Source organism: Cheilinus undulatus, linkage group 20, assembly GCF_018320785.1.
Source record: "Cheilinus undulatus linkage group 20, ASM1832078v1, whole genome shotgun sequence".
Taxonomy (NCBI): domain Eukaryota; kingdom Metazoa; phylum Chordata; class Actinopteri; order Labriformes; family Labridae; genus Cheilinus; species Cheilinus undulatus.
In genome coordinates this window covers 39,720,923-39,743,372 of record NC_054884.1, presented here as the reverse complement: position 1 = coordinate 39,743,372, position 22,450 = coordinate 39,720,923, and the positions used below count along the sequence as shown (strand labels likewise).

General features: G+C 40.8%; 1 protein-coding gene across 1 annotated transcript in view; it reads right to left on the bottom strand.

Moving 5' to 3' along the window:
* The window catches only part of LOC121528566 (glutamate receptor ionotropic, delta-1-like), a 939,907-nt gene that overhangs the window by 97,601 nt on the left and 819,856 nt on the right, over positions 1-22,450 (bottom strand). Inside the window, exons 7-8 of the mRNA XM_041816077.1 lie at positions 16,362-16,523; positions 6,475-6,594 (exon numbers count right to left, since the gene is read on the bottom strand). Of these exons, the coding sequence (XP_041672011.1) occupies positions 6,475-6,594; positions 16,362-16,523 (282 nt within the window). The remainder of the gene's footprint in view (positions 1-6,474; positions 6,595-16,361; positions 16,524-22,450) is intronic.

Genomic DNA, 22,450 nt, shown 5'->3' with positions numbered 1-22,450 from the left:
AAGTTTTGGAGAGAGAGAGAGTTTGAAGATGCACCGCCGGTCGAGGAGACGAGGAAGTGGTAGTAGTGGTTGTAGTCGCTGTGTAAAAGAGAAAAAGAAAGCGAATTTTAGCGAGAACACTCACAATTTTGGGAGGAATAGTGGAATATTTACCCCATGACGATGACGTTCAGTCATCCGGTGAGACCGAGATGTCGGAGCCAGCCCCGGGGCCGGGGTGGCGACATGGTGGGGGGCTGCAGGGGTGGTCAAAACACGAACATTGACAGAGGTAGTGGGAATTTTAAAAAACACTCCGGAGGTAGGGGCAGATGTGGTAGAAGCAGTGGCAGTGGAAGCCGCCTGGTGACGTCAGAATATACAAATTAGATGAGTGAATTTACTCCCACCACAAACTTTGGGTCATACTGAAGATTGTTCTCATTTACAGTACCCCTTTATCTCTAACCACTTCCAAGCTACTGCCTTTTGAAATCTTGATATCGCAAATTGAATATTTTCTTGAAAAACTGTGGCGCCCGAAGAGTTAATATGGTGTGCCTTGAGATGTCAGCTTGCGTTTTGGTGTGCCTTGGGCAAAAAGCTTGAAAACCATTGGGAAACTGACGGTATTTAGGAAACATTACGATTAACTAATCATAAAGTTTAATACTGCAATCAATCATAAAAACGGGTAATCGTGCCATCCCTGTTCTAGACCTGTAGTAGGAGGTCTGCAGGACTTTACCTGTGGTGAAAATCTCTTATTTCTAAAGTGTAGAGATCATAGTTAGTAGATGTAGGAATTTTCTGATGACTGCAGCCTGCAGGTCCACCTATAGCTAGACTAACCCTCCTCCATTCCCCATGATTACAGTACTGGTGTACCTTAAATGGTTCCACTCTGCATGACTCTACTTTAATCTAGCTATTTTTGTCACCATTAAAACATTTCTGACCTCTTATGTTGACGTTTCACAGCGGGTTCCTTCCTGGCTGCACCCTGCACAGATTAATGAGGCTCATGTACATCAGTCCCATGTAGATGTATGGTAATAATTACAGCGGCCAGCATGTGTGTCAGCACTCTACTGAACACAGCGAGCTCCCTGATGACATCTGTGTGAGTTTATATATGAGGGTTAATAACAGTGGAGGGTCAGGATGCATGCTGGTGTCTCCATCAGAGATATGCTGAGCGTCTGTGGGGTGATATTCATTTGTTGTAGTGTGTTTGTATATGTGTGTGAGCTATGCCCCTGTATTTTCCTAATGGTTATTATATCCCGCTGAGGGACTCATAATTCAGGATGAGGCACCCGGTGATTAAATCTTCATTCCTCTGTAACGGCCCCGTGTTTGTGTAAGTGTTTGTTTGTGTGTGCTGGAGCTCTACATGCTGCTAAATCATGTAAAATGTAATGTTTGCTTGTAAAACAGAAGATAGATACATTTTTCATGGAGGTTTTATAACAAAGCACACAAGACGAACCCTGTAAATGCTCACTCACTCTGTCTGCTCCGCTCTCAAACTTTAATTTCTCCTGATAAATCAATAAAGACAAGAGGGTTTAGAGAGAAAGGGGCTCTTGTGTTTTTAATACAATAATTTATTTGATGAGAGGCTCGCTGGAGTGGAGCAGTCACACAGTGGAGTCGCTGATGGTTTATGAGTCAAAACTGAATACAGAAAATTTAGCCACTCAATTTGTCACTCGATGGGGTTGCATCCACACAGGCGTCCTTCTCCTTCTAAATTAATCGTGCTTACTTTGGTTTTACAGCTATTAATGCCTCTGCAGGAATGATTTTCAAGGATGAATGCATCGTGTTTGGGGGTTGACCTGGCCGATCCTTTAACGCCGTATCGTAAAGCTGCTTGGAGGGATTTTCTTCAGACTCTTCCTGAGTGTCCAGTCTGAATCAAGGATGAAGTTGTTTGGTTTTGGATGTCAAAGGCCAAGATTCGCAGGCCTTATGTGCACCCTTAACTTTAATCGTTGCACAGATGTCCACTCTGACTCAAAGATGCGCTGGTTAGATTTCAGAGGCTGCATGTCGAGGTCACTGGGCTTCACGTTCATCCCTGCCTTTTTAAACAATTACTCAAGCACATTGATGGGTTTTCTTCTAATTTTGCAAAGGTCAATGCCAAAATCAAAAAATTAAACCTCTGAGAATGCAGTTTAAAAAGTCTGCATTGTTTAAAGAACTTTAAGTTACTTAAAACCAATGTTCAGTTATTTAAACACTTGGGCTGCCCATAAATTTTCATCTAAAGATGCCTTGGAAGAAATATACGCTGCTGTAAATCACCATAAGGGTTTCCTGAGGACGTGTAAGAGAAAACATTTCTATCTCACCCTGAAGCGTTCCCTCATGAGTTTATAAAGGGCTTAAGGATGTACTCTGACGAGTTTATTAAAGGTGAAATAGTTTTGAGCTGAATAAAAAATTCAGTTTTAGTCAGTGATATGAGTGAGAGATAGTCTACCATGAGATATTCTTATTTCACAGTTAAACTCAAAGGGTGATCCTAGAAGTGAAAATACCCTTCACTTTCTCTGTAGTGGATTTGATTATTAGCCATGTCAGAAAAATGCAAGTTAGACTCACCAAGAGCTGCCTGAGTGTGAAATAATAGTATATACAATGGAAATAAGAGGTTTCCTGGCCTTAGACAGTGTTGGAAATATTTGAGGCAAAGAACTAACTCAAACCAACATTTATATATGGATGACCACACATACCAAAGTTATAAAAAAAAATAGATAAATAAATAAAAGTAATAATAAAAACAAAAATAAAAAAGGAAATTCAGAAATTAATTTATTTCCACTTTTACTGATTGATTGATTGATTGATTGATTTATATTTAATTTTTTATTTTTTTTAATTTTTTGTATTTATTTTAACTTTTATTTATTAATTTATGTATATATTTTTTATTTTTGTTTTTATTTCCATTTAATTTTTTAAAAATTTTCTTTTATATTTTTTTTTTTTGTTTTTAATTTGACTTTTATTTATTTATTTTTGTATAACTTTTTCTTATTTATTTCCATTTATATTAATTTTTTGGATTTATTTTTTGAATTTTATTTTTTATTTTTGTTTTTATTTTTACTTTTATTTATTTGTTTTTTATTTTTGAATTTTTGCATGTTTGGTCCTCCGTATTTATAACAAAGGAGGAGTAATTTTTAACTAATACACGAACTTCAGTGTAAAAACTGTACAGGTTGTACCTTTAAAACTTGTAGTGGTTTATGAAACCGGGGTCAGACTTTGATCTCGTGGCGCTCATTTCATCACCGCTCCAACCTCAGCTAGCAGAGCAGCACAAAGCTGCATGTGTTACATAAGACGGCCTTGAAAGCATGATTATTCCTCATCATGTTACTCTGACTGAAAGGGAACATTACAGATTGTTCAATCACTCTGAATAAAAGCATCTGTACCTGCTGAAGCTTTCATCACACAAAGACCGTGAAGGTGAGAGAGGAGCTAACAATACACGCCATCGCCCTGAGGTCAAGGTGATACCCTGAACCCCCCCTCCTACGCACCATTCATTATACTGCAGCTCATCTGTATTGATTAATTATCTGTAACACAGCTCAAACACACACATGCACAACTTTGAACTCTTCAGAGAGTTAATTAAATCCTTTTTCCTGCTAAATATCGATTGGTTAAATTGGACGCTGTTAATCAAAGCTAAAGAAGCTTTTCAATAATTGGAAAAATTAATGAAGTGATGAGTGTTGGAGAGCACTGTTGCATGAATGATGACGCTCTTTGTTCACAGAAGGAGACATGGGATTGTAAATCTGCCTGTTCAATGACTACAGCTCCCATGAGGCATTGATGGGGGAACAATGGAGGTACAATGATTCATGGTGCATCACTGACTGGGAGCTCTTCAAGGTTACAGGCAGAAAGAGGATGTTTTTGTGCTATTTGGAATCGTTTGTGGGACAAATGCATGCACAGATCTGCAGAACTGAGCATGAAAAAGTTGCCTAAAGCTCATGGTAGCTAATCGCCTCATACTGGGAGAGGCATCGGGCTGCAGACCTCAATGGTGGGGCGTTTTGGGCCCATCTATTGCAGAGCTCTATTATGTGTTATTTTAATTTCATCCCTCATACCCTAAACCTAACCTTAAGGGTTTGGGAGCCTAACCCTAACCTTCTTTGGGTTTTACTTAGCTTTTGTTTTGTTAAATTTACCCCCCCCCCCCCCTTTTACAAGGGAGTCCTGGCCATATGTGGGAACAAACAACTTGTCATGCTCACACTTTAACTCAACGGCTCTTTTTCGATGATTTGTGGCTCTTGTGTGTCTTAAATTGAAATATCATTCCCCAGAAAGCCTTAAAAATAAAAACTTCGACCTCAGGAATTATCCATTGCAGGTCACAATAATCTGCTTGTTTCCCACACTTATGCAGTCAGACTTAATTGTCAGCCTTTATTTATTCACTGAATATATTTCCATCGCACTTAGTTGCAATCTTTTGCAATCTGCTCCTGGACCGCCTGGCTGGCACTGGGATCACTGGTGCTGCACTCTCCTGGTTCCCATCATACCTCACCAACCGCCAACAATTCCTGCAACCAGGGAACCACAAGTCTGGGTGTTCGAGTGTTTCACTGGGTGGTCCCCAGGGGTCAGTCTTGGGTCCACTTCTTTTCTTCATTTACCTCCTTCCCCTTGGTACACTCCTCTGTCACCATGGGGTCCATTTTTCCCTGCTACGCCGATGACACACAGGTCTACATCTCCTTACCCCTTCTCCTGTACCCTTCTCCCCCAAATTAAAGAGCCTCGGCGTCATTTTGGACAGCACCCTCTTATTTGCACCTCATACCCAAAACATCCCCCAGACTGCTTTCTTCCACCTCCGCAACATCTCCAGACTCCGCCCATCACAATACCCCATCCACTATAAAAACCTTCTCCTCACCTATAAAACTCTCCACAACCTAGCCCCCACGTACCTCTGCAACCTCCTTCATGAATACACTCTCGCCCGCTCCCTCCGCTCAACCCACGTCACGCCTCAGTACCATGGGTGCCCGAGCCTTCAGCTGCTCAGCACCCAGACTCTAGAATCCCAAACATAAGACAGTCAGACTCCATCACTTCATTCAGATCCCAACTCAAAACCCACCTGTTCAAACTGGCATATTCCCTCTAACTGGACACTGTGCACTTCACTTGCTGATGTTGATGTTCTGTTTTAATGATGTTTTATTATGCTTTTACTTTATGTAAGGTGACCTTGGGTGACTTGAAAGGCACCTACAAATAAAATGTATTATTATTATTATTATTATTTTGTCCCTTTCTAACATTTTTGCCACTTTAACTGCTTTTTTGCAGATTTTTAGTCGATTTTTACCACTTCTTTTAGCCCCTTTTTGCCACTTTTTGCCCCTTTTTCATCAGTTTTAGCCACTTTTATCCTGCTTTTTGCCACATTTTGTCCATTTGATCTGCCTTTTGCCATTAAATGCCACTTTCCCTCATTCTCCCACCTTTTTTGCCCATTTCATTCACTTTTCACTCATTTTTGTAACTTTTTGACCCCCTGTAATTCATTTTTTGTGACTTTGCACCCATTTTTGCATCTTTTCACCTAGTTTTTTCCACTGTATGCTTATTTTTTCCCCTTTCCCCCCATTTTCCTGCTTTTTGACCATCTTTGTCACCCTTTGTACATTCTTATTGCCACTTTAACCCATTTTTGCCACCTTTAACTTATTTTTATTTTCAATTTTATCCATTTTTTCCACTTTCACCACTTAGACTGTGGCTCTTGTAAAGGATTTTTTCAACAATTTGGCTCTTTGGTTGAGCAGTGTTGAATAACACTGCTCTAGAGTCATTGGCTAACATAGCAGGTGTGTCTTTGGTGATGAGAGGACGCCGGAGCACCCAGTGGACATGCAAACATGCAAACTCCTCACAGAAAGGCCCTTTCCAACTTGGATTCAGACCAGGAACCTTCTTGCTGTGAGGGAACAGTGCCAACCCTGCCCCTCCTCCATTGTCAAGGCATTTGTCAATAAATTGGGAGAGTGGCAAAGAGAAACCTGCTCCACAAATGCTAAAAAGATTGACATTGTCTTGTATTTTCAACACGGTGGTAGTTTTGTCTCTACTAGTTCTTTAAGAAGTGTGTGGTTAGCCTTTCTCATATTTTATTTTCTTAAAGTAGGACATCATAAACAACGTCTTATACACCTACTACCCGCCGCCATTCTCTTGACTTCTTCTGACCGTGCAGGCACAATGTGAGCGTCCTCCCACAGGAGAACGGCTGGTCGGAGGTCAGCGTCAGACTGAATCATGTTTGATCACCACATGTGGGTTCAGTCTGGATTTCAGGCTCCAGACTTTTAGCTCTGACACACGTAGGCGACGCCGCCTCTGCACCATTTATTTCCACTTCATCGCTCAGTGAGAGAACAACGGAGAACTCACCCTCTTGATGTCTTTGCCGAAGGTCTCGCTGAAACTGGAGCCTAGGATTTCGAACTGGACGTGAGAGTTTGAGCCGCTATCCTTAAAATCCATGGTACCGGTTAGGCCTGTGATGTTTCCCTGAAGAAGAAAGGAGAGAGAAATAAACAGTCATTATAGATCAGAGGGAGTGGATATCCAACTGTGGGATCCTCTCTGGATCACAGAGACATCTTACATCAATACAACTCAGTTTTTGTACATTTAATCCACTTAAGGATGGCTTTAGATGTGTTTGTATGTGTTTAGATGTTTCCTGTTGCACAGTGATCACTGCTGGGATCCCTTGCTGTTGTTTCTGTTTTGTTGTTGCCGTTTTAAACGTTACACACTACCGCACCATGAGTGAAGTTATCACTCTGATTGGGCTGTGATGAATGTGATAGGCAGAGAGTTTGTCCAATCACCCTTCCAGATGTTTTTTAGAAAGTCCTCCCCTTCCCAAAGATGACTGTGAAACAAATCCTTTGCAGCTGACACATGAAATTCCTGCAGACATACTGTGTGTACTTTGCTGTGGGATAAATGGCTGCAGACGGTGATTCTTGCAGGCATGCAGCATGCATCCATGTCTTTCTCATTGGCTGAACAAGTGCTGGAATCCCCGTCCTCTTCCTCAGCTGATTTAGTGGCTGTACGTTCCATCTCCTCTGATGTCTCTTCCTTTGTTTTTGCAATAACTGCAGTATCATCAATATTTATCAGCTCTAACTCCAACATAGTGTTTATTTGCATGATGCATGTACACAAACACACAGGAAATGTGGCTGCAGCACCAGGAAGTGGCATACAAGTGGGGTTTGGGTGGAGTATTGCAGAGCAACAAGGACATACGTACCCACAAATATGTAGGACTTGTGATGGTGTAGGTTTTAACAGCATTGCATGTAATGCAGAAGAATAAATCAGGCTAAAACTGTCATGAGGGGTCAGAAATATCTAAAGCAGTGGTATTCGAACTTTTTTTTGCCCAAGGCACACCTAAGGTTAAGACAGAATCTCAAGGCACACTGTATTCATATCAGTACAAAATAGACTTTTCAATAATTTAACAGTCAAGGTGGTCCATAAGGGGGGATAAAGGGGAGAGGTTTCTGGGACCCAGACAACTGGGGGTGGCAAAAGGTGGCAAAAATGGGTTAAAGTGATGATAAACCATGGCAAAATTGGGTAAAAAGGGGCGAGACAATGTCAAAAATGGTTAACAATTGGCATAAGCGGCCAAAAAAAAAAAAAAAAAAAAAGGTTAATAGTGGCTAAACGTGTTGAAAGAGTGAAAAAGGTGGCAAAAATTTTGTAAAAAATGTGGTTAAAATGGTTTAAAAGTGATTTAAAAATGGGCAAAATTAGGCCAAAAAGTTGCCAAACAAAGACAAAATGAGTTAAAATTAGCGAGAAGGCGGCAAAAAAGGGGTTAAAGTTGCTAAAACGTGATAAAAAGTGACGAAAAAATTGGCAAAAAATGTCCAAATAACAGCAAAAGTAGGCAAAAGGGTAGCAAAAATGGGTTAAATGTGGCAAAAAGTTCCAACAAAGTTACAAAAAATTGCTCAAAAGTATTTTTAAAAAGTTGCAAAATTGCAAAAAAGAAGCAAAAATGGTTTAAGCTGACAAAATTAGAGGCAAAATGGGTAGTAAAATTGGTTAACTTGGTTAAAAGTAGCATGAATAATGATCATTTCAACACCAATTTCAACTCAATATTAGCTGGCCAAATGAGGGAACTGTTAGCCAGGATGCTAGCACCAATGCTACTGATCCAACACACACACTCATCAATAAATCACAGCTGGGGAGGGTCCATTCTCTGGGTTTTTCAGGGGTCCAGCCAGATTCCCTAGGCACACCTAGACTGGTCTCAAGGTACACCAGTGTGCCTCGCCACACCATCTGGGAACCACTGATCTAAAGAATGCCAAGAAACCGTCAAAGTAACTGCACATGTGCTCATATTTGCACTCTGATGTGGTGCTGGTGCATCCTTAGTAGCACTCTTTGATAGAACCAGCATGGATGAAGTCTTCTCATCTGAGAAATGGAACTCAGACATGCTTGCCCATCCTATCTGCTCCCTGCCATCCATAAGTAAAAGGCTGAAGCATGTGAGACAGAGAGACGGGGTAAAGATCGGTAAACACATGAAGGATGTGGAGACTGAGAGAAACTGAAGCTCTGGTAAAAAGAAGGAGAAGAATGACACACACCCTCATCAGATTCTGCTGAGTTTTCCCGCTCTGACCTTTACAGCTGCTGCTGCCGCCCTCTCTCTATGTTCTATATCAGGGTGCTTCCCATGATGCTTTGAGGCCTGTTAAACTGAGTGATATTGATGTCAGATTGACAACCCCAAAGAGACACGCAGCTCAGAGAAACCCCCACGGAGGCCATTAGCACAAGAAGGACTAAGATATAGATGTACATTTATTGATGATCAGCATTATTAATGCTTGATCAGTGATGTCCGCTTTCTGGTTCTCGTCTTCATCTGCTGCCTCCGTGGATTTTCTGAAGGATCACAAACAAGCAGAGCGTGTTATAGATGCATGACATGTTGTATAAAACATGATTACAGTCTGAGTGAGAGCGCTGACCTCTGCTGTGATGTTCCTGCAGATAAAACGTGGTTTCACGACTCAAATCAGTTCTTTTTGGACTTAAAGAAGACTGAACACACCTGTCAGCACAGGCCAACAGGTTAAATGTCCACCTGTCAGGGGAAAGGTCACACTCGTCACCTGGACGGGAAAATGTTTGATAAAGTTTGTTCTGGTTAATGTGCAGCTTGCTCTTCCTTCTCTTTACTTCAGTAAATCTCCTCACAAGTGACTCGATTCATCCTATGACTGGTGAATTTACAGAGGAAAGCATTCTGTACAGCGTTTCTCTACGGCAGCGTTACTCAATCCTGTTCATCCAGAGACAAACTGTTGAAAAATACCGTTGAGCCACAATCTAAGTGGTGAAAAGTGGCTCAAATGTGTTAAATTGGTATTAAAAACAAATTAAAGTGGAGAAAATGGTCAAAAAGTGGCAAAAATGTGGAGAAATGGGCAAACTAGGCATAAAATGCCTAAATGTGGAGGAAAAGTGGCAAAAATTGATTAAAAACATGAGTCACAGGTGGCAAAAATGTTTAAAAAGTGATAAAACATGGCAAGAAAGGGTGACTAAAATGAGCAAAGAGTAGCAGAGATGGGGGAATGAGGGAAAAGTGGGAAACAGCTGCTTAAATGGGCAAGAAGTGGCAAAAAACAACAAAGGGGATGGCATAAAGATGCAAAAACTGGTGAAAAGGGTCAAAAATGGGATAAAAGTGGCAAAAATGGGCAAACTTGACCAAAGACATGGAAAAAAAATGGCTTTAAAACAGTAAAACTAGATTAAAAGTGGCTAAAGTGGGCAAACATGATAAAAAAAAAGGCAAAAATTGGCTTTAAAACAGCAACACTGGATTAAAAGGGTCAAAAAAGGGGAAAACAGTAAATAAATGCAATGTAAATATAGAAACAAACAAGGGTTGACCATTAAAGCCAACTGCATAAGAGTGGGACTCAAACTGAATAAAATAGGTTGCACTGGGGAATTTCTGTGGTCAGCGTTTACCTCTTAAAGGTTTTGGGGGGGTAATAGTTCGAATAAAGACATAAAAGAGCTACATACGGCTCAAGAGCCACATGTTGAGCATCATTTATCTACAGAGAAGCATCCCCACAGCATGATGCTGCCCCACCCTGCTCCACAGTGGGGATGGTGTGTCTGTGGTGATGTCAGTGTTTGGTCTCCATTCTGGTCTCATCAGACCAAAGACCTTCCTTCCTCTTGACCATGGAGTCTCCCACAGTCCTTCTGGTGAACTCTAGTCCAGATTGAATCTGAGTTTTCTCCAACAGTGTCTTTCTCTAAAGCTCTGACTGCTGAAGAACCCGGCCAACAGTTGTTGTCTGCAGAGTCTCTCCATCTCAGCTGCTGAAGCTTGGAGCTCCTTCAGAGTAGTCATAGGTGTCTTGGTGTCCTCTCTCACTAGTCTCCTTCTTGCACGCCCACTCAGTTTGTGAGGACGGTCTGATCTAGGCAGATTTACACACGTGACATATTCCTTCATTTCTTCATGATGGATTTAACTGAACTCTGGGGGATGTTCAGAGACTTGGAAATGTTTCTGTCTCCATCCCCTGACTTAGACTTTTCACTAACCTTTTCTCTGAGTTGCTTGGAGTGTTATTTTGTTGTCATGGTGTAATGGTAGCTATGAACACTGATTAAAGAGTGACTGGACCCTCCAGACTCAGGTCTTTATAATCCAATCACTGACACATTTCCCCTCTGTTTCACTAATTTTGAGACTACTAGCACCAGTTGGTGGAGCTGCTGTTAAATCAGGAGTGAAGAGAAACACTGTTGTCATGACAGCAGTAAATTAAACTCTGACAGGATTGTTGCTTTTGGCTGAAATTGATGCTGTGAATGTGGTCCATGTCTTTTTATTTCAATTGCAACACAATACACATAAATAAACTCATCACAGACCACTGTCAGGAGAAAGCTAGGAGGAAGGTCACATTTTTTTGATGCACTAAAAAAAAAGAAAAAAACTCAGTGAGGTTCTGAACCGGCCCATTTTTCACTCGGCGTTCGCCGCCCTCTCACAAAGTCATTTTCCATCTCATCAACAGAACAGTCAGGGAGATTGCGGCGGGAGGAAATGTTCAAGTTCAAAAAAACAAAAACAAAAACAAAAAAAGGTCATTTTGTTCCTTCTCTGAGAAGTGCTGATGCACTGTTCTGCCTCGACTGCTGGAGAAAAAAAGCCCATATATAATTCAAACGGTATAAATGACCTTCTGACACAGCGGAGAAACTCATGAAAAGACAGGTTCATGGTTATAGAGCCATGTTTTATTTATTTTCATAACTCGGCTGTTATTCCTCTAGAATATACGGTCTAAGAAACTGCTGTCTTTATGTGGCTGTAACCAAAAATAGACTTAATAAAGACGAACTATTGGGGCAAGGCAGCAGGAGCCTTTGAACAGGTCGTATATTTATCTAAGAAACATGGAGCAGAGGTCATCGAGTCCATCTGCACAAGGGCCAGATTTATTCTCCACAGAGACTCTGGGGGCCGGACTTTAAGATACACGAAAATTAAAGAAATACTTTGGTCTGATTCAAATTTTATTGTAGTAGTATTTGTATTTTCTTTCAAAAGGCAGGACATTTATAGTCGTTACCAGTGAGATCTAGCCCCCATTTTTGACACTTTTTACCCCTTTTTGATACTTTTTGCCACTTTTTTCCTCTTTTCCTCTTTCCTCGAATTGCAAGATTTTAACCTCTCTTAAACCACTTGTCCTGCACGTTTTACCCACTTTTATCCATTTTTGCCACTTTTTAGCACATTTTCATTTCTTTTTTTTAACAATTAAATCAATGTTTGGCACTTTTCAACCATTTGGCCACTCTTTAACCCTTTCCACTAGGTTACCAGGCTATTTGTGCCGGATTTTTGCCTCTTTACCCATTGTTTTCCATTATTAACCCCTTATAAACAACTTTTCTACATGTTTTATTCTCTTGGTTCCACTTTTCTTCTATTTTTGACACTTTTTAACCCCTTTTCATCACTCTTTGCACTATTTTTTGCCATTTTTACCCCTTTTTTGATACGATTTGCCTTTTAAAGCCATTTTTCCCCATTCTTAACAACTTTTAAAGCAGTTTTCCAGCATGTTTTATCCTCTTGGTTCCACTTTTCTTTATTTTTCACACTTTTTAACCACTTTTGATTATTTTTTTGCACTGTTTTTAACACTTTCACAACTTTCTCACCACTTTTTTTGTCCCTTTGTGCCACTCCACAACCCATTTTGCCATTTATCACCCATTATTTTTATAACAGTGTTATCAACCTTACCCTTTTTTTAAAATATATAATAAGTGTGACTGAAAAGTACATTTCTGTAAAAACGGATCAAATGTTAAGTCATCCTAAAGGTTTTTCAATATTTATTGTTTGTGGGGTGGATTAAAGAGCTGCAGACATTTAAAGCCAAAGGATACTCTTAAAACCACAACATCTTCTTTTCCTCCTTTTCTAAATTTAATGATCTTTCGGGGGCCTGACAGGAAGCTTTAGGGGGCCTGATACGGCCCCTGGGCCGCCAGTTGATGATCAGTGACATAGAGAAATAATAGGTTGGCCTAAATACTTAAAATTACTATTAGAATGAACCAAACCCAAGATTTGGAGACCGTTTCCAAACTATGACAAATAGGATGTTCAGATAGTGTGTTGGACGAAGCCTCTCTGCTGGAAGACACCATCCACTCTTAACTTGTGCTGGTGTTAAACCTGCTAAAGCCGGGCATACACTGTGCAATTTCAAGCCGAGTCTACCACAGTCATGGCAGAAAGTCAGCTCATACTGGGCAACTGAATGGCTGACAATGTAAGACCAACTCACACGGTTTATTTGCTTACACTGTGGTTGGGTTGATGTGCTCACTGATAGTTGTGCATAGCCTGAGCGCACACGCTGTACAAGTGAAGTCAGAAAAATCAGCCTTTGGTGGCTGGATGGGTGGTTTACATTGCTGACCTAGGTGCCAGAGACCCAGTCACGGCATCCCAGCATCTCAAATAGTGTCTGCTAAATGATATTGTAAGTGGGGTACACACGACAAGATAATTGCGCCAATATTCAGCCTGTCCCCCTCTTCCAACGAAAGTTGACGAATGCATGATTACCTGATGGTCCTTACTAGCCTAACGCCGTTGGGTTGAACTATCTGGTTCTGGTTGGTGGGACGACTGGAAAAAAAAATGGCCATACCAAAGAAAGGGTGACAGAATTTTCAAGAACAAAGACACAGTGACAGTCCCTAAGTTTGGGGCTTTGAGTACTGCTGAAATGTGTGCTCTTTGCAGAACAGTGAAGGTCTGAGTACTGCTGAAATGTGTGCTCTTTGCAGAACAGTGAAGGTCTGAGTACTGCTGAAATGTGTGCTCTTTGCAGAACGTAGCAGTGCAGTTTTGCTTTAACAACTGGACGTGGATGTTTGAAGAATGAAATGTGCTTAGACGTGAATTTGTCCCAGTTACCATCCTTGGTTTGTTAGGCAGTTTTATGGGGGGATAGGAAGTCTTACGCTAGGTTGGGCTATTCCTTTGCTCCCCTCTTGTGTCCCATTTGATTCTGTCTTCATATTTTTTGCTTCTTTGAGTTTGCATTGCCATTAATTGCACATTTATCCAATCTCCTGTGGTGTCGTTTTATGTCTCCTGTGTTTTTGGGCCTATCTTTATTTAATCATGACAGGCAGTAACGCTGAAACAGCTGGTAACTTAAAAACTAATGCCCAGATATTTGGCTCAGATCAACCTGTAGGAAAAGTGAAGGAAACAAGGAGTCATATATTCAGAACTCCAAACACTAGAAGTAATGGACATGGATTCTTGTTTTACAGATACATTCATATCAAACCTCTGTTTCTGAAGGAATAATGGTTTGCCTGCAGCAAATCAACCTGATTTGTTCTCTTCACTGATAAACGAACAGATTAAACATGAGAAACAAAGAAGGATCACTAATGAGCTCAGCGTGAGAGATGTCAAAGGAACAAACAGATGATTTTTAGTAAAACAAAGACGTTAACGCTCTGAGGGGCTCATCAGCACGCCGAATAAGCATCGATCAACAGCCACACTGTGAGGATGAGACTGCAGCTCAAACATCAGGCTTTATTCATGTTTCACCAGCAGACATTCATGTTTCATTTATCTTCAGCTCACAAAGAGCTTGTTTATTCTTTTATTTATTGTCCTTGTTAATCTGATCGTGGTTAATATTCTCCTCAGCATGCTCTCCTCCGTCTTCAAAGGGCTTGGAATCAAATCTTTATCAGGAAACCCTTCCCACCATTTTCAGCCGCGCTGAGTCAGATTCAACGCGCTGATTCTGTGTTCAAACGCCACAGAAGAAATCAAGTCGACTGGATAAACTAACAAGCAATCACATCTGGCTGATAATAAGTTCAACAGCCTTGAAAACATTCTCATTAGAATAATTCAGCACAGTCAGTGTGAACTAACGCCATATTTGAGCTTCATTTCAAACTGAAATAGCCTCATTAGGACTTATTTTGGTGGAAAATGGCTTCTACTTGTCCTGAATAAAGACTTTGAATGCAAATGAAGGATTTGTACAGCTTTGAATAATTATAATACAAGAATTCCAGTAAACTTAAAGCAAATTGATTGCATGGATATTTAATTGCACTTTCAATCGAAAAGGCTGAAAAGTGTTTGTATAGTTGTAAACTTCTGCAACAGTCTTTAGAGGTCCTGAATGCAACGTTAGGCTGCACACTAGATGGTTTAAGGCAGTGATACTCAGCGTGTGGCTCTGGCCCTTGTTCCCACCTTTGGCTGACTTTTGCCCATTTTAATCATTTTTCACTCATTTTTTGGCACCGTTTTGCCACTTTAGGACCATTTTTGCTACTTGTAACTCATTTTTTTTACCACTTCTCACCCATTTTTGTCACGTTTCTCCCAGTGTTTGCCCCTCCTTGCCCATTTTTGTCACTTTTCACACATTTTTTGACACTCTCATCGTTTTTTAACATTTTTTCTGCCCCTTTTTCCCACTTCTTGCCACTTCTCACCCATTTAAGCTGCCCTTTGCAGTTAAATTCCACTTTATTCCCATCTTTCCACCATTTTTCTGATTTTTGCCCATTTTAGTCACTATTCACTCTTTTTTTTTTTTTGCTTTTGGACCATTTTTGCCATCAGTAACTCTTTGTTTTTGCCACATCTCGTCCATTTTCTTTTGCCACTTTCTGCCCTTATTGCCACTTTTTCTCCCTACTTTTGCCACCTTTCCATCAGTGTTTGCCCCTTCTTGCCTATTTTTGCAGCTTTTTCGCCCATTTAGCTGCCTTTTGCAATTAAACGCCACTTTTCAATCATTTTTCCACCTTTTTTCTAATTTTTTGCCAATTTTTCCTACCTTTTTTTCTGATTTTTTCCACTTTTAGACATTTTTTTGCCACCTTTAACTTATTTTTTTTGGTCACACTGCATACTGGATGCCTTGAACCTGATGGGTTGGACCTGGCCTAAGGGGAGCGGCTGCATGGGTTGGGGGGGGGGGGGGGCAAAGGAGGGGAGGATACCTGGAGACACAGGGCATGGACCTGGCACAGGCCTGGAGGATGGCTATGAAGGGGCCAGCACAGTACAGGACTAAGGATTACGTGACGACATACTGAACCAGTGTAAGCCCCCATACCTGACCTGACACTTCTGCAGCACAGGGGCCTTATCTGAATCTCGTAAATCAGAAAAGTCCCATCAGAACTTAGCTTCAGTGATGTTAACAGCAGAGGAGAATCCTTTCTCCTCACAAAACTGGCACGATGAAAGTCTGCAAAGTTTGATGTCTACCTTTAATTTGGATCAACAGGGCTGTTTGGCAAGACTAGGAACGAGGGACATGGACGGTGCTGGGAGTGCTTGTTTTTCTGACTCTCAGAGCTAATTAGCTTAACAAAGCAGAGAAAGTGGTGTCACATCACTAGTGTCCTTCCTGGGATTGAAATGTTTGCTCTGAGGAAACCTTTAATTCACTCACAGCCATCAAAGATTGTCAAAAACAAACCATACTTTTATTTTCCCCCTTCATAATAAAAGTCCCAGATAACATGTTAACAAGGGGAAACTGAGACTCACAGAGCAGGGCGGCCATTTTTAATGGATGCAGTGTGGAAAGCATCCGCCTGATGCTGCAGGACAGGAAGTATTATCTCCCTCTTAAAATCTGTTGACATAAAAACCTCAGTACCTTCTGAATGGTCTCCAGCATGGACCAGCCTCCATTCCACGGTTTGGTTGACTTCCTGATGCAGTTTAGGCTCGCCATACTGTGCCACTTCCTGTCCTCCAACTTCCTGTAGAAGGCGTTGGCGAGCATCAGCACACTGTCGTACAGGTAGAGATTTGACACCTGGAGAGAGAAGAAAAAATTAAGATCAGTCCACAGATGTTGAGTTATTCTGTAAGACCTGAAGAAGTATGGCCAAAAAAAATCGGTATTTTTTAAATTCTCAGATATGGCAACTTCAGTGACAATTAAGTCAAGGAAGAGAACAACCCACTGTCCAAAACATGTATTTTATTTTCTTGATTATTATCATTTTTGTTGTTGTCAGCTTAATTTTGAAACTTCCACATACAAAGCAAAGTCTCCTTGGTAGTGCATTAGGGAATTCAGAATGTTTGACACTGCTGATTTTCAAGGTAAATTCCCAAGACAGTGCTGAAATTAAGTGACATTGAAAATACTTGTGGAGTAACTTTGATTGGATAAAACTGTTCGCAAGTCCCTAAAAAAATGAAATAATGATGTTGTGAAGATGCTGTAAATATCAACCTATGATGACTGTAAATATCTGCCTATATTGGCAGTAAATATAGTATAAAGTATAGTCTGTAGATCTTATTCTATATTGGCTTTAAATTGCACCTGTATTGTCTGTAAATATCCACCTGTATCAGCTGTGAATGTGGATATGTATTGGCTGTAAATATCAGCCTATCATGGCCCTAGATGTCCGCCCATATTGACTCTAAGTATCAACCTAGATGGGTGTAAATATTTGCCCAGACTGTCCGTAGGTACCGGCTATTTTGGCTGTAAACATCTGCCTGTACAGGCTGCAAATAGAATATATTGTCTGTAAATATCTACCTGTATTAGCTGTGAATGTCAAAGTGTAATGGCTGTAAATTTCAGCCTATGTTGATGTAGCTGGTGAGCTACATTGGCTGTAAATATCAGCCTAAACTGGCTGTAGAGTTTGGCATGTCTTAGCTGTGGGTAAGGGGCTATTTTGGCTGAAAACATTGGCTCAGATTGAATATAAAAATATGCCTTTATTAACTGTAAATGTGCCTTATATGGGCTGTGAATACTGGCATATACTGGCGATAATTATCTGCTTTTCTTGACCGTTAATGTTGGCCTATATTGGCTGTAAATAACAGCCTTAACTGGCAGTAGATTTCGACATGTTTTGGCTGTAGGTGAGGGGCTATTTTGGCTGTAAATACATGCAGATGTTTGCTGTACATAGCCTAATGACAGTAATTATCAGCCTGTATTTGCTATAAATATCGGCCTATTTTGTCTGTGAATATCAGCCTTAACTGGTAGTAGATTTTGGTATTTTTTGGCTGTAGTTCAGGGGCTAGTTTGACTTTAGATATATGCCTATGTTTGCTGTAGATATCAGCCTTTATGACAATAAATATCACCCTTCATTTGCTATAAAGATCAGCCTAAATTTAGTGTCAATATTGGCCTATAAGGGTTGTTAATATTGGCCTATTTAAGCTATAGGCAGGTGACTATTTTGGCTGTAAATTTCAGCCTATGTTGATGTAGTTGGTGACCTATATTGGCTGTAAATATACACCAAAACTGGCTGTACAGTTTGGCATGTATTAGCGGTGGGTAAAGGGCTAGTCTGGCTGAAAACATTGGCCCACATTGAATATAAAAATATGCATTTATTAACTTTAAACTTTGGCCTATATTGGCTGTTAATATTGGCCTATATCATCTGGAAATATATGCCTTAACTGGCTGTAGAGTTTGGCTCGTATTGGCTGTGGGTAAGGGGCTGATGTGGCTGAAAATATCGGCCCAGACTGAGAATATAATATGCCTGTATTAACTGTAAATATCAGCCTATATTGACTGTAAATATTAGCCTAAGTGGCAGTGGATATTGGCATGTTTTTTTCTGTAGGTAAAGGGCTATTTCAGCTGAAAATATATGCCTATGTTTGTTTAAGATATCAGCCTTAACTGGCTGTAGAGTTTGGCATGTACTGGCTGTGGTTAAAGAGCTATTTTGCATTAAATATATGCTTGTTTTGGTGCAGATTTCAGCCTATAATGACAATAAACATCAGCCTATATTTGCTGTAAATATCGGCCTATATTTGCTGTAAATATCACCCTATACTTATTGTCAGTGTTCCCCTTTGGGGTTGTAAATATTGGCAGATATAAACTACAGGTAGTTGGCTATTTTGACTGAAAATATCAGCCCAGATGGATGACAAAAATGTGCTTATATTAAGGGTAAATTTTGGCCTACATGAGCTGCGAATAATGGCTATTTTGGGTGGTGATATCGGCCTATATTGACAATAATCATCTGTTATCTTGACTGTAAATATTGGCAAATATTGGCTCTGGATATTGGCCAATGGTGGCTGTAAATATTGCCCCCTTTGTATATATCAGCCTATATTGGCTGTCCTTATTCTTATATCTAAGATGTTAAAGCATGTCTGAAGGACTGGAGTTTTACTTTTATATAGATATGGGCTAAAATAAATTTACATATATTGTCATAATTGGTAAAAAAATCAAATATGTATCCCTCATGAAATCATTTGATTTACTTCAAGAGCTGTTTTAAAAAGCAAAGTCGACCTTATAGGGAGAAAACAGCACATTTTTACTGATCTAGAAAATGTATTTTTGATCTCAAAGATACTGTAATGCTGTGAAGACACTCAGACCACATGTGTGAGACAGCTGGGTAACACATCATCTGCTGGCTTCAAGCGAACGCCACCACAGGCAGAAACACACTCACACTCTGGCTGGATGGTGTTGAGATGACAGCCGGCTACTAGCCGACATGTCCACATGTGATTGCGCGAGCTCGTTGCCCTGCAGGGGGCAGAGGGAGCACACAAGCACATGCACATCCACAAACACAGACGCTGGAGCGGGCAGCAGAGACCAAATGCAGGGTGACAAATGAGCATCAGTGCGTCCAGATGAGCACAGCTGACTGGGATGACGTCCATCTAGCACGCCGCCTCGGGCCATGACACAAACACACGCTGCTTCACATGCACAAACACACACGTAGAGATGGAAGATTGATGCTATTTTGTCATGGGGAAGCTCCATCTTAGAAGAACAAACTCATATGGCAGCGACAGACAGGAAAAGAAGGGAGGCAGTGTGTTGTGTCTGTGATGGAATGAATAAAACAGCAGCCTTAACACTAACCGTCCATCACACGTACATGAGGGACAAACTGCAGACAGCAGCTACATATCTGGGCAGAGACCACAGATAAGGCCTGAAACGTGTCATATTTATCTCACATATCCTAGCAGACGGTTTATATTCTCCGCTCTGGCAAAGTCGACAGTGACGTGGTGACATAAATCTGGTTGGAAGTGTTTGACACAGAAGCCCAGGGCCAAAACACAACATTTCACAAATACAGCTCTTTTTTCCTCTACACAAACAGATTCAGAGCAAAGAAAACAGAACGACAAGAAAACAATCCTCCTCCCTCGGTGGAACGGCCATCGCTCTGCTACAAGTAGAAAAACGGATGGTAACTGCTTGTAGATGCATTTGTAGAGAGTCAGCCAAAAAGAAAGGAGTCAGTGATATTTAAGTGTTCACCTCCTTGGATGTTTTACCTTTTTTTAGGTACTGACCAGTGTGAGAGCCCTATTGTATCTGTAGGAATCCTTTTTTTGGGTCAAAACTTTTGCATTTTTGGGGACCTTGACATGCTCCAAAACTCATGAAATTTGGTGGCTTGTTAGGTCCTGGTGAAAAATTTCGCATTCTGGTGGTTCCATAACCTTGCAAAGCAGATGGATACGCCCGTTTCCGTGTTTCTCACTGGCGAATCCATCTTGCAAAGCTCCCATCTGAACCGTTTGGGCCCAGTTAGAAAGTGACAGGACCAATCAGTGACCACATAACATAAACAAGCAGCAGCAAGAGCTGGTGCAGTTATGGCGGAAGAGATTAGCGTGGATGTTGCTAAAGCGCCAGTTTTATCAGAACTTGTTGACGTCTTCATTAAAAGAAGAACAAAGAACAGCAGTGAGTTGTTTTCTTTTCAAAACTGACAAAAGTCGAGTACATGTCTATAGTCGCCATGTTTTGCGCAGATCGATAGCGGCTACGTCATGTGTTTTGTTGCTCTCATTGGCCCGTAGAGATGTGACAGACAGAATGTTCACCCAATCAGGCTCCGAGTTTTTTTCAAAGCCTCTGCCTTTTCTCAAACGTTTCTTCTTGAAGCTTTCCCAGATGGACGTGTGAAACAAATCCATCTGGTGTGTCAGGTTAGTGGTTCCATTCATCTGGCTTAAAAAATGGCCCCTCAGAGGCCCCAAAACCTCATTTTCACTGGTATTCAGGAGCCCCGCCCACAGGTTTTAGCAACATGCATGAAACTTGGTAGACATGTATATCATGACTAGATGAACAAAAAATCCTCTTGGGACCATCCTCTAAAATACACAGGAAGTGACATCATAAAGGAAAAGTGTCCAAATTTACAGTCCTCGCATTTGAACAAACTCGTCCAAGGGGACTTATCTCCTGGACTCCAGACTGTTATTTCCTGAAACTAGACAAAATGGAGATCTCAGCTTGTGTTTTGCAGGAGTTTTCACCAGGGGGCGGGGCTGTTGTAAGTCCCCAAACTTTGACGAACACTCTTTTCACAATTTTTCTCAAAAAACATGGTGTAAAAACAACAATTTTGTCCACAACTTTTAAGTGCTTACACCAATCAGAACCAAACTTCTCACTGATGATCACACATGGAGCTTCTGTGAAATTATACACCACCATCAGAAATCAATAACTCCGCCCCCTTCTGATGAAACAAAATCGATTTTTCCACTTTTTCCACTTTTCTCACTTTAAAAATTCAGCCCCAGAACACTGTAAAACTTAGGCAGATGATCTTTGGGCAGGACATGTACCATGACCACACCTACAAAAAAGCCTCTTGGACCCATGCCAAAATCCCAACAGGAAGTCCACCAGCTCCGCCCCAATTTCAAAATAATGCCTCTTTTTGGACATTTATTCACTGAAAACTGATGTAATTTTGGAGGACATCATTCTATGGCCTTCAGTGTGTTATGGCAACATATCAGTATCACACTGAACACGCCCACATGAAAACAGCTCATCATGGCGCCCTCCTCTGCCAACAGGAAGTGATGCAAATGGGTAATTTCTGCATTTGACTTTGTGTGTTGAACCTATCATGCTCTGGTTTTGATCTGAAGTCCTCAATATCTGTCCCTACATGGACATGTTTCATTCCCGTATGACCCAGTGGCCATGGCAGCCATTTTGATCCTTCGCCATGAGACAGGAAGTGGGTAATTTCTGTATTATTCTTACTGTGTTAAACCGATCATGCTCTGATTTTTGCCTGAACTCATCAGTATCTGTTCTAATATTGACATGACTCATTAACAGATGCTCCAGTGGCCATGGCGGCCATTTTGATTCTTCACTATGAGACAGGAAGTGGGTGTAACTCTCAAATTAAACATCCGATTGCCTTCAAATTTCACATGTATGATCAGTGTCTGCCTCTCTACAAATTTCAATGTTAATTTAATGGTTTTGCTGTAGCGCCACCTATTGTAAGAAACCAGTAATACATAAAAAATTGAATATCCAATTTTTTTGTTTGTTTGTTTTTTTCATGACAGATAGTCCTTCCCTGATCACTTTAACATATCAGCATCCACCTTTGTCACTCTGCCACCTACTGTTGAGGGGCAGTATTACCTCATAAAAAAGTGCAAACTGTTTTTTCTTTTCTTTTCTTTTTTTTTTTTACATGATGACACTCAAAGGATGATCGCCATGGTCTCTCTGCCATGCTGCAGGACAGTGCAAGGGTTTGCTAACACCCCACTGTTGCCACTAATGGGCGGTTACGCCACACCCCGACCTGCACCGGGGTGCGAGGGCCCTTCAGTGCTGCTTTCACAGTTCAATCATAGTCAAAATAACTCTATTTAACACAAAAAGTGTCAAAAAGTTATGCCACTTGAATAAAA